This window comes from Giraffa tippelskirchi, chromosome 4, assembly GCF_054371585.1.
Source record: "Giraffa tippelskirchi isolate mGirTip1 chromosome 4, T2T-mGirTip1v1.2.pri, whole genome shotgun sequence".
Lineage (NCBI taxonomy): Eukaryota > Metazoa > Chordata > Mammalia > Artiodactyla > Giraffidae > Giraffa > Giraffa tippelskirchi.
Window position 1 is genome coordinate 162,662,109 of NC_137278.1, and position 13,049 is coordinate 162,675,157.

A 13,049-nucleotide genomic window follows, 5' to 3' on the forward strand; every position below is an offset into this window, starting at 1 on the left:
TTCATTTACCTAAATTGTTAGAAATCTTAGAAAAAAGAAGGGACTGTGCTTTCAGCTTACTTAAAGATTGTCTGAATTGAGGTGTCAGGGATTCACCAGATTGGTGCTGCTGTGTTACTGTAACACTTTGCATCTCAATCTCATGTGCCCACTTGTTGAGTCTTTCCCGTGAGTCATCTATTCAGCAGCTGTATTGAGGTTCTTCTAGTCATCTATTCAGCAGCTGTATTGAGGTTCTTCTGCTAAGTGCAGAGCTGCAGAGATGAACGGTCTTTAGCCTCTGCAGAGCTGGAAGCAGTCTTAATGCCTGGTGAAATATTTTAATAGAAGAAATGTTTTTAAAGAAGTTACAGGAGCACAATAAAAAAAAACCCACAATAATTCTACCACAAAGGGAAGACTTTTACAAAGAGGAGATCACCTTTGAAGCTGAAAAACAGGTTTGCCAGGCACAGAAGGACTTGCTGGCTGATGGAAATAGTGTATAAAGCTCAGGGGCAAGAAAGATCATGGCCCAGCCTCTCTGCTCCTACCTCTCCACAGCTCTGAGTGTTCTATCGCCTACTACTTCCCCTAAGACAGAGATTGCTGTGTTTGTCTTCGTATGCTTCAGCATAACAGCTGGCCAAAGGTTTGTCCTCATATTTGTTTGCTGAGTGAATGAGTAAGCTACTCAGGCACTCATACATCTTTTGTTCTTATGCTTGGACCTTTGCTATAGCAGTCTTTTTGCAGTGCCCTTGCCTCATTGCTGCCAAGAGAAATTCTAGTCATAACTTCAAGGCCCAGTTCTCACACTGCCTCTTCAATGAAGTCCTGTCTTTTAAACTGGAAGTTACCTAGTTATCTACCCACCTTCAAACTGATAACAGCTCCTCTGGTCAGATGCTGTTCCTTGCCTTGGATATTAATTTTTTTTAAATAAATCTTCCATGTAAATGTAAAGCTCTTTAAAGACAAGTTCCATGTCTTGATTAATTTCCCTGCCCCCTGTAGCCAAACCTAGAATGTTGCTAGCATTCCCCATCATTGAAAGTGTAAGTAAATGCATAATCACATTTTTGGGGGGGCCATCTCAGTATATTCATAGTCCAATTTTATTAATCCATGGAACACACCCCTCACTGGTAGGTATTTAATGAGAACCTGTAAATTAACTTCTGTTTGTCTCTTGAAGGCTACATGGCACATAAAAAATACTTAACAAATGTTGGGGGAAGGAATGTATGTTTTAGTAGATTTTAAAATTGTGTTTTGTAAAACTGCAAAGGCTCAGTGATAAGTAATTACAGGGACATTGTATCAGTCAGAGCTTACCAAAGAATTTGTTGCGCAGGTTGGAAACTGGGGCAGGATTTGATGCTGTAGTCTTGAATATGAAATTCATAGGGTAGGATTTCTGTGTGACAGCCTTATGGCAGAATTCCTTTTCTGGGAAACATCAGTTTTTGTTCTTCCAGCTTTCGGTTGACTTGATGAGGCCCACCCACATTATTAAGGGTCATCTCCTTTATTTAAAAAGTCCACTGGTTGTGGATGTTAACCACATGTACAAAAACATTTTCATCACAACACCTAGATTATTTTGTTATATAACTGGGACGCTAACTTAGATTGACACATAAGACTAATCATCACAGGCATTTAGGCTAAATGTAATAATAGTGCTTCCCTTACCCCTGTTTTTCTACAATATCTAAAGAGGTCATGATTTCCAGCTGTTCTTCTCTATATTAACTAGTAGGACTTTAAGTTTTGCTTTTTTTTTTTGCCTAAGAACAAAGAAATGTGTTGTTCACTAAGTTCTTAGGAACTTAAGTACCACACTTGTTTTCTTTAATTCAGTCCTGCAGAAAAGCTGGAAGTCTTGTTCCTTGTTGAGATGAGGAATGAGACGCTGAGACATTCTGTGACTTTCTCCAAAGTCAGCGGCTCAGAATGGCAGAACCATACATGCGGCTTGGTTTCCACCTCTCTTCACTCCTCCCTGCTTGGGTTCTTGAAATAGGCAAATGATATCTCTCCAGATCTTAATTTATTCATTCAGAGGGTTTTTTTTTAAGTTTTAATACCTCTTTTAAATTATACACAGAGAGAAAACAATTTTCTCAAGTGTTTTTAAAGCCTCACAGAGTCTATTAGGAAGTTGACCATGTAAATGCAGTAGAAGCTTTCTGCTCATTCTGTTTTGATGGTACCATTTATTTGAAGGCAACCCCATCTTCAGATTTAACTTCTAACCACAGAACATTGTTCTTTCTTTCTGTTTCTTGGTAAGCAAGAGCCATGGTTATCCAAACTTGGACCTCTGTTGCCTGACATCAGTTTTTATGTTATATGAAAGTGAGGAAGCGTAGTATGTTCCACTTTCCTGTCTACTGCATAAAAACTACACAGAAAAAAGATGATCATTCCAAAAATCATCTGTGTTCAATTTTGGAATATGTTAGTGTTTTGATTACTTTCTTTCTATATTTGATTTCATTTAAACCATTCTAAGCACATCCTGAATGATTTTCTGAGGTTGGGAGCCTGAATTTCAGGGAAAGGCCTGCCTGAGATTTGGAATTTGTGGAGAATGATTTCCTAAATTCAAGTAATTAAAACTTGACAGTGTAATTAATAGTGAAACTGTATTTGAGATGTTTAGAGTACTTGTCAGAGAAAACTGGTAGATAACTATCATCTTAAGAAAATAATGTCTTTTTATTTCTGGTTTTTCTTTTTTCTGTTTTTCTCTGTGTATCTTTTGTTTGTTTTTTTGTTTTTTACATTTTAGGCAGTTAATTGCTCATTTGCAAGTTTTCTGTAAGTTTTCAAATCCACGAGCCTTATATCTGGAATCCAAATTATACGAGCTGTATCTTCAGGTAAGTAAAATTAATTCTTGTCACTGTAGTTAGTTGTGAACTTTTCTCTACCATTTTCTTTACCCAAATAACTTCTAGGTTTTCAGTTACTGTTGACTAAGGCTGATTTCTACATTTTAAGTATATAGTTTTTAACTAACAGATACTGTCTATACCTTGAGGAACAGTTTTAGACAGTACTGATTTAGTGGATTTTAAAGAAATTGAGGGTGACTAAACTGTTGATTGGCTGTGTTAACAGTGGGTGTAGAAAAGTGTTAGTTGTCTCATGAGAATTAGGTTTTAGAAGGGAGTAGGGGTTTGTGCCAAGAGAGCTGCTACTTTTCACTGCTAGGTGAGTTAGCCTTATAGAGCCCTAGTGTTTCAGGATCCAGTAGACTGAATGAAAGTAGGTGGAGTAGTAGTCTGTTGCAGTTGTAGTGTATGACCTTGAATTCCAGAAAAGGTTGCAGAAGAAAAAAAAACTGATCTCAGAAGCAGAGTAAGCATGGGATGTCATTCTAAGCCATCTGGGGAAATAAGATTTTCTCTTTTCACTTGGAGGTTTTTTAAATGAAACATTATTTTAGCGGAATTTATCCTTATTTTGTCGATAATTCAGATATAACTTGTTCATACAGTCAGAAGTCAAAACTCTCAGTTGTCGACAGGAAGCAGAAATCTGGACTGATCAGAGAGGCCTCAGAGCTGATGCTTTCCTGGCATCTTACTGACTGCGGTTACCTTCATGGTATTATAAGAGCTTTCCCTCATTACAGGACCAATCCAGTTGGTGTAAACCTAAAGTCATGTAGGGAATTGGCCTTGGCCAAAAGACAGACCTGAGAGTCTGGCATGTGGGATGCAGGTGTCAGAGTTGTGTTTCTGTTTTGTTATCTACATACATTCTATTCATCTTCTGTTATCTCCGGGACAATGTAAAGCTATTGTCATGAATCATCTTTAACCCACATGTAAAAATTTAGATCCTAAGAGTTTTAATTTAGCAGATTAGTAAAAGTAAATTACTATCTGATGGCATGTGCATATCTGACTTCATTATTTTATAAAATATCATTCCTAGTTGTTGCTACATCAGGATCAGATGGTACAAAAAATAACACTGGATTGCATAATGACATATAAACATCCACATATCCTCCCTTACAGGTAAGTTATTTGAAGCTAAAGAAATGCTGTTTAGGGGACTATTTTTATTCTTTTTACCAGAGAGCCTCTTATAACATAATTTTTTAAAGGCCCCAGGAAATTGCCCTCTTTTCTAAGGTAATCATAATGCTATTTTCGGGTAAGAAATGAAAACCAGAAGTATATTTGTTAAGAGTGCTTCTTCATAGATAATAAGGTAGGAGAGAGAATATTAATTGAAAAATATGTGTTAACAAGGTTATGTCATTTCTTCTTGCTTATATAATGGTATTAAAATCTTGGTGATTACTTAAGGAATCATCATAATTATGCTCCAAGAACTGAAGAAAGCTTTCATATTATGCTTTTTAAGCAGCTGAATTATTGGCTAACCCCTTATGATCCTTCTTGGGCTTCCTTTGTGGCTCAGCTGGTAGAGAATCCGCCTGCATTGCGGGAGACCTGAGTTTGATCCCTGGGTTGGGAAGATGCCCTGGAGAAGGGAAAGGCTACCCACTCCAGTATTCTGGCCTGGAGAATTCCAGGGACCGTATAGTCCATGGGGTCGCAAAGAGATGGACACGACTGAGCGACTTTCACTTTCACTATGATTCCTCTTACCTTTTAAAATTTGAAACTTGCCATTTTGGAAGGTATTTGTGTGAAGACTTTCTTTTATGGATGTCAACTACAATATAAAATATTCTTAATGTCTGTTTCTTTTACATATATATTTATTACTCTATTTTTTAAATCTTTTTTACTTCAAAATATTTGTATTTTATTTAAATTTTAATTTAAAATTTATTTAAATATTTAATTTTAAATATAAATTTAAATATTTTCATTTTAAATGTTTTTTACTCTTTTAAATATTTTTAAGAAGTATTTTTGATTAAATGATGATTTGTGCTAAATTCTATTTTTAAAGGGAAAACCTACAAAGATTGCTTGAAGACAGAAACTTTAAGGAAGAGATAGTGCGTTTTAGCATTTCTGAAGATAACACAGTGGTGAAAGCAGCCCACCGAGCAGAACTGTTTCCTATTCTGATGAGGTAATTTATACTCTTTCAAAACTGATATTTTAAAGATTGATCACAAAAACAGTTGTGAATATAGTATTATGATTCTTTTAGCAATTGTAATGGAATATTTCATCTTGAATTTTATTTATTTTTATAATTGGTCCTTTTGGGAGAGTCAAATTGTTATAGAGACTTATTTTAAATATTTTGTCCCTAATATGAGGAAAGATCTTGACATTGTGTTATTTTAATAGTGCCATTAAAATTAAATCCAGTATTTCTCTAAGGTTTAAACCATTGAGAAATAGTAAAAATAATGCATTTGTTTGATAGGTAACTAATTATGAGATATAAAAACTAACCATCCATGTATAAAACTTTATTATAGTTTTTGTAATTTTCATTGGATTTTCTGGGTCAAAAAATAACAATCATCAGTCAGCTTTTTAGTCCCTGTTTAAAAACCTTTTGAGGTCCCATTTTACTGAGAACAACAAATGGAGTCCTTACTACTCCTTTAAGGGCCTGGTGTGACCTAGCCTAGACCTGCTTCTCTAACATCGCTTTCATTTACCACCCCTCTCGGAGCCCACACCACAGTCTTTCTTCACAGTACTTAATCATCCAACATGGCCTCTTATCCATCTTCTCTACCAGAAGACAAACTCCATGCCTCTTAGTCAGTAGTGGTCAGATGAAGTTTGTCTTCTCTTTTCTGATGTAAATACCTCCTTTACTGTTTTGTTGTTTGATCTACATATTCCCTACAGAGCCTAGATGAATTAATTGGAGTGGTGGTAGTTGTGGTTATCCTTGTCTTGCTACTGTATTTAACAGTAATGTTTCTAGAACAGTTGTTCTTGTCTTAAAGTGTGGTCTGCTCCTTCTTGGTGGCGGCTGTCTCAGAGATGCTTTTAAGACATCCACAAGGTTAAAACTTTCTTCATAAAGACATTACCTTTTCTCGTTGTGCTCCTGTTTGTGCTGACCAGACAAAGAGCAGTGATGTATAAAACTCCAGGTGCTTAGCATGAATCAAGACAGTGGCTCCACACTGGGCTAGTCGTTCTTCATTGCCCCAGACCTAGAGTTTAAAAAAAAATAAAAGCGGGTTTCACTCGCTGCCCTCATTGGATCTTGAGCAGTGAGTACTTGTCTTTTTATTATTCTGTATGAATTGAGAGAGATGCATAAAACACTTCTTCGGCTCATTAGTTTCCATGGAATTTTTTTTTTTCAGGCTTTCCAAGTAACTGATGCATGGGTAAAGATCTGTTCAAAGTGCAAAGTAGACAGATAGATTTTAATGTAACAGAGTTTACAGAGTTCACTGATAATGGTTTTAGATTCCACCTTGCAACTAGCCTTTAAGAAACTGCCTCTTCTTGAGCTTTGGTGTAGAATCAAAGTGGAATATTCACAATTATCTGAAAAGAATTATCTGAAAGTTTATAAAATATATTTCCCTTCTCCAGTTGCGTATCTGTGTAAGGCTGGATTTTCTTCAACCACAGTATATTGCAACAGATTGAAGCAGATACAAGGATTCATTTATCTTCTAATAAGCCAGGCAATAAAGAAATTTGGAGAGGAAAAAATGTACAACAACGCCTCTGGTCTCTCTAATTTGGGGAGGGGCAGGTTTGGAAAATACAATTTTTATTAAAAATGTTAGTTATGCTAACTTGTTTTAACTTATACTATGATAAATACTAATAGATAAAAGTCACATATACAAAAGTTCTTCAGTAATTTTTAAGAGTAAAAAGGGATCCTAATATCAAAAAGTTTGAAAACCATTGTCTTTAAATTTTAAATATTAAGTCAGTAGTTCTATCATGCTAAGAAGGTAGCTTTTATTACTATGTTATTTAGTTTTTTTACTAAATGGAGGTTGAATTTTATTAGAATGCCTATTGACATGTATTTAAATGATCATATTAACTTTTTTCTATGAGCCATTGATCTATATTAATAGATTTTACTGGTGATTCTTTCTTGCATTCCTGGAATAATCCTTATTCAGCTTTAATACCGTTTTAATGCAGCACCGGGTACTGTTTTCAGAAACGTTGTGGACTTCCCCCGCCCCCCCATTATTTATTTATTATTATTGAAGTATTTACAATATTGTGTTACTTTCAGGTGCATAGCAAAGTGATTATTATTTGTATGTATTTTTCAGATTATTTTACATTTTAGGTTATTGTGAGATATTGAATATAGTTGTTCCCTGTGCTATACAGTAGATCCTTAATGCTTATCTGTTTTATGCATAATAGTTTGTATCTGTTAATCTCATACTTCTAATTTATCCCTTTCCCCATCTCTTTCCCCTTTGGTAATCATAGTTTGTTTTGTATGCCTGTGAGTCAGTTTTTGTATATAGATTCATTTGTATTATTTTTTAGATTTCACATGTAATTAGTATCATATAATATTTGTCTTTGACTTAACTTCCCTTTAGTATGATAATCTCTAGATCCATCCAAGAAAAAGGACTGTTTCCTTCTTCCTCCCTGCTGTGAAACTATCTCATAGGGATCGTTTTTCCTTGGAAGTTTTAACAATTCATCTGTAAAACTTTGTTGACTCCAAGTTTACTCATGTTACTGATCTCTTCAGGTGTTGTTAGGTTCCTTTTGACTATTTATAGATGTCAGTTTTTCCAAAAGATTACCCCATTTAATTGAAATCGTTCCAGTTTCCTTGTTTTACTTATACTTGTACTCTCTTGTTTTACTTCCTTTTAATCTATATATTCCTGTTTTCATTTTTCCTTGTTGAGACTTATCTCTGGCCTGCCTGTTTTGTTTCTTTTTTTCTCTCCTCCAAAGAACCAGCTTCTAGTCATTGTCTTTACCATTTTCTTCTTCCTGCTTCCCTTTGCCTTGTTTGTTGTTGTTATTTTAAAATCTCCATGTTAAAAATTTAATTTTTATTTCATTCTTTCCTGTTTTGGAATACATTCATTTAAATCTGTTGAGCTGCTACTCCAGCCTTCTAGGAAAACAAAACAACTGTGTTTTAGGATTAATGTGCAAACAAATAACCTTCTTTGGACATTTTAGAATTTTGTATGGTCGAATGAAGAATAAGACTGGAAGTAAAACTCAGGGGAAATCTGCTTCTGGTACCCGCATGTCCATCGTCCTGAGGTTCCTGGCTGGGACCCAGCCAGAAGAGATCGAGATATTCTTAGACCTGCTGTTCGAGCCTGTGAAGCACTTCAGGAACGGTAGGTATCAACTGCCTGCCGCTCTGAATGCATATTCTCTGCTCAGACCTCTGCTGTCTCAGGCTGTTCCCCATGCTCCTGGACATCTTTCTCAGGGGGTTGGTTGCTTCTCCCAGTCTCAGTGGTGGTCTTTTTGCTGACATGCAATTCATTTAAATTTTGATTGAATCAGGTGGACCACACAAATGGTCTTGGGATTATCATCAGCCTTGCGCTGATAAGCCCCTGATTAGAAAATGTGTGTTTTCTGCTTCTCTTGTACATTTTGGCCATTTGAAAAGTGGTGCCAAGTTGTAGAGCATGTGCCAAGTGCTTAGTCACTCAGTTGTGTCCGACTCTTTGCAACCCCATTGACTATAGCCCTCCAGGCTCCTCTGTCCCTGGGAATTCTCCAGGCACAGATACTGGAGTGGATTGCCATTTCCTTCTCCAGAGGATCTTCCCAACCCAGGGATTGAACCCAGGTCTCCCACATTGCAAGCATATTCTTTACCATCTGAGCCACCAGGGAAGCCCTTGAAAAGTGGTACTTCTCCATATACGATGAGTAGGTTTTTCCTTAGAAACTTAAAGCATGCTGCAAAATGAATCTTAATTGTCCTGGCATGTATTCTTTCAGTGAGCCATTCACCTACTAAATAATGATTTGTCAGATACCTCCTGTGCCCTGGACACTGTCGAAAATAGAAAACTGAGCATTTATAACCTCTGCTCTTAACCTCACAGTCTAAACAAAGTGGATTAGTAACTATACAATGTGATGTTCTGTCATGTGTTCTCAGGTATGCGAGGTTAGTAATTAAAAATAATAATGGCTAACATTTATTGATCATCTACTTCATGCCAGAATTAATTACAGGCTCCTTTACCTACAACTCGGTTGAACCCTTAAAAAAGCTATGTTAGGGTTCAGTATTTATTTGTTGCCATTTTGCAGATAGGAAACAGGCTTAGAGAGGTAAGTATTTTGCCCTGGGATTTGAACCCAGATGAAGCTGGGATTCAAACCCAGATCTTCCTGACTACAATACCTCTGTTCCAGTTTTATGATTGCTTTGCTTTAGACAAACATAGATTTATTTGTAGGGTAATATGTTGCTTTTTGTTTTTTTAATAATAGGTATAACTGTTTAAAAAGTTTTCATTCAGTATAATATTGCCCTGTGAAGAAAGTTGGCTGTTAACGAATACAAAAGTTTTTGTTCAGTGCAATGGCCTCTGTTGTAAGAGGGTAGCTATAAATGATACCCTTATGGATAAACCACTTAGGTGTATGAATCTGCAAGCTCATGATCTCTTACCAGTTGGTCTGAAGTAAATCTCAGTCAATAACAATTCAAGTCTTTTAAGTAAATTATGAAATCAGTTTGGCACCCGTTTGTAAAGGATTGTTGTTTTATTTATTCACAAGCGGCTGCAAGAGAAATAAAACATTTGATTCTCAGCCTTAAAAGAGCTTGTCACGTAGCAAGGTATTTTCTTTGAAACTGCTGAAATTAACATAGTCCATGAAAGCTCAGAGGGAAAAAGTGTGTTGAAAGTGATAGATGGAATATTATAAAATGGAATTCCTCAGGTTTTGAGGAATTGTATAAATAGGGGAAGCATTGGGCTTAAGAGACTTAGTTCTTTCACAAGTTTCTTACTCTCTCTTATTCCTCAGTTTCCTTATCTATAAAGTGATAATAGTAAAACCTACTATATCTAGCTCATTTAATGTTTGGTAAGAATCAAAAGGAGGAAAAAAATAAGTAAAATATATTATTATCTATAAATTATAACAATAAAAAATGTTGTATTATTGGGGGAAATTGAAAGGAAGCTATAATTGTAAATAGGAATGAGCTAATATTTCCCTTCACATGCTATCTCTGCTCCTCTGTTTCACCAGGAGAGTGCCATTCCGCTGTCATTCAAGCAGTAGAAGATTTAGATTTGTCTAAAGTTCTTCCTTTGGGTCGTCAGCACGGCATATTAAATAGCCTTGAGATAGTCTTGAAGAATATTAGTCACCTGATCAGCGCATATTTACCAAAGATTCTGCAGCTACTGCTCTGCATGACTGCAACTGTATCACACATCCTTGACCAACGAGAAAAGGTGAGCAAGATTCACTTTAAACTTTAGCTTTCTTCTTGGGCAAATAGGACTTCCCTGGTAGCTCAGCTGGTAAAGAATCTGTCTGCAATGCAGAAGACCCCAGTTTGGTTCCTGAGTCGGGAAGAGCCCCTGGAGAAGGGAACGGCTACCCACTCCAGTATTCTTGCCTGGAGAATTCCATGGACAGAGGAGCCTGGCAGGCTACAGTCCATGGGGTCGCAAAGAGTCGTACATGATTGAGTGACTTATATCACTTTCTTCTTGGGCTAATACGGGTCGGTGTTTTACTTGGAAAATTGGTTGGAGCCTGAATAGCTAACGTCATTCTAGGTTAAATCTTTCTTATGTAAGGTGTCTCTTTAAAATGCTGCTGCTGCTGCTGCTAAGTTGCTTCAGTCGTGTCCGACTCTGTGCGACCCCATAGACGGCAGCCCACCAGGCCCCACCGTCCCTGGGATTCTCCAGGCAAGAACACTGGAGTGGGTTGCCATTTCCTTCTCCAATGCATGAACGTGAAAAGTGAAAGTGAAGTCGCTCAGTTGTGTCCGACTGTTAGCAACCCCATGGACCACAGCCTACCAGGCTCCTCCGTCCATGGGATTTTCCAGGCAAGAGTACTGGAGTGGGTTGCCAGTGCCTTCTCCGCTCTTAAAAATGACCTTTCCTATTAATGGGAATCTTCACTGTTATAAATACTCATGAATAACTAGAAAATGCAGATTATATCAAGTGTCTATTTAAAAAGGAGGTGAAATGGTAGGGAGGCATTTAGTTCTATCTATGTCTCAGAGACCAAAGTCTGGGATAGTTGAGCTGATGTTTCTTAGATTTTTAATTTCAGAAGCCTGAAAGTGTGAGACGTCTTCTCACTCTCATTTATTCAGAGTATTTGGAGAATGAAGAGAACACTGTTGGCATTGTCCTTGTTAAGATAGAGTTGCCCAGAGCTCTTGTAAAAGTAAATGCTTACCTACTCTAAATGCAATGTTTTAAGTGAAGGTAAGTAGCAAGATTGGGCATGACAAGCCAACTAGCTAACTGCCAGGAGGCTTCATGAGATGGTGCTTAGAAAATGTTTTCTGAATGATTTTGAAGATGATATATTTATGTTCTGTTGAAACAGGTGTGTGAACATAAGTTTACTCTGTGGAGTTTAGGGGAACTTAAAATGTTTTTATGGACTGACGACTTTTTGAAGGAGATAGGACCTGAAGTGAAAATCCACACTCAGATTTCTGCTATTGATTCTTAACTCATATTTCTGCTGTTGTTGTTAATGACAAATAAACACAGTTTTAATTTGGCTAAAACTCATCTATTTTATCGATGTGCTTGGTGAACTGCCTCTCAGATACAGCCAGAATTTTATGCTGCCTTATTCATTGAGCCCCTACTGTGTGTCAGACACTGGACTAAGCACTGGGGTGAAGGATCAAACAAAAGTTCCTGTCCATTTAATTATTTAGTAAATATTTACTTCACACCTGCTATCTGCCAGACACTGTTGTAGGTGGAAAATGAAACTGTAAGGACTTAATATCTTGGGGAGATTATAGATAAATAACGAAATGATCAGAAGAACATCAGTTGGTAAGTTCTAAGAGGAAAATAAACTCAGGAGGTCCCTCTGCAGATGTCTGTAAGTCATTCTCTGTGTCCCTGTTTTCTCTCCAGTCCTCTGTTTGTGACTTGTAGCCACCTTTGCCTCCCCGAGTCGCACAGTTGTCCCCTTATGTTAGGAGGATTGTCAACTCTTCCTGGGCACTTCTTCCCATACCAAGGTCTAAAAGTCTGCAGGCAGGAAGCCAAGGAATGTGTAGGACTCATCTCAACTGTTTCTCCTCTCTCAGGGATGACTGTCCTCTGTTGCCTGCTGTCCAGTGTCCAAAAAGTCATTATTTCATATATTCTTTAGTGTCTTGAGAGGGGAGGCTAAATCTGATCTCTGTTATTTTATCATGTCTAGAAGCAGTAAAACCACCTGAAGAGAGCAGGCAGAGCCTCCCTGCAGCTAACACAGGGCTGGGAGTAGCGCATGTTCCCGATAGCCAGAGCAGAAACCTCATGAGATGTGGCACCAAGGAGTGTCCTTGGAAGGGGATTGTCTCTGTAGTGGAGCCAGACTAGCCCAGGCATAAAGGCTACTGTGGCTCCACCTACCAGAGCCTTACAATATCAAGCTTTTCCTGAGTAAATCAACTGTATCCCAGAATAAAGCTCAAAACCTTTTGAGCGATTTAGATGAAATTAGAATTCACAGTGTCTGACATCGAGTCAGGTATTACCAGGAAAGAGGATTTTGCCTGTAATGAAAAAGAAACACAATGGATAGACTCAGACCCAGAAATGACACAGGTGATAGAATTAGACAAGGACATTAAGACAACTGTTAGAAATACATGCTGTACATTCACAAAAGTAGACGAAAGCATGAGCATGTTAGGGAAAGACATGAAGATGTAAAGAATTTAAAATAAAATGAGGGAATGTGGTAGGAAGTGACCAAACTAGAGGTAGATGGGTGCTGCTTTTAGTAGGGTGTTCAGGGTCACCTCTCAAGAGCTCATATTTGAGCTTACACCTGCCCAGCCACTGGAAGAACATTTCAGGCAGAGAAAATGACTAGTAGCACAAAGTCCTAGGGTGGAACAGTACTGACATATCCCAAGAAGAAACAGAATTTTAG

At 37.4% G+C, this 13,049-nt stretch overlaps 1 protein-coding gene across 1 annotated transcript in view; it reads left to right on the top strand.

Moving 5' to 3' along the window:
* UTP20 (UTP20 small subunit processome component) overlaps positions 1 to 13,049 on the top strand; it is an 87,289-nt gene that overhangs the window by 30,643 nt on the left and 43,597 nt on the right. Inside the window, exons 23-27 of the mRNA XM_081595412.1 lie at positions 2,780 to 2,870; positions 3,934 to 4,019; positions 4,930 to 5,055; positions 8,097 to 8,263; positions 10,155 to 10,363. Of these exons, the coding sequence (XP_081451538.1) occupies positions 2,780 to 2,870; positions 3,934 to 4,019; positions 4,930 to 5,055; positions 8,097 to 8,263; positions 10,155 to 10,363 (679 nt within the window). The remainder of the gene's footprint in view (positions 1 to 2,779; positions 2,871 to 3,933; positions 4,020 to 4,929; positions 5,056 to 8,096; positions 8,264 to 10,154; positions 10,364 to 13,049) is intronic.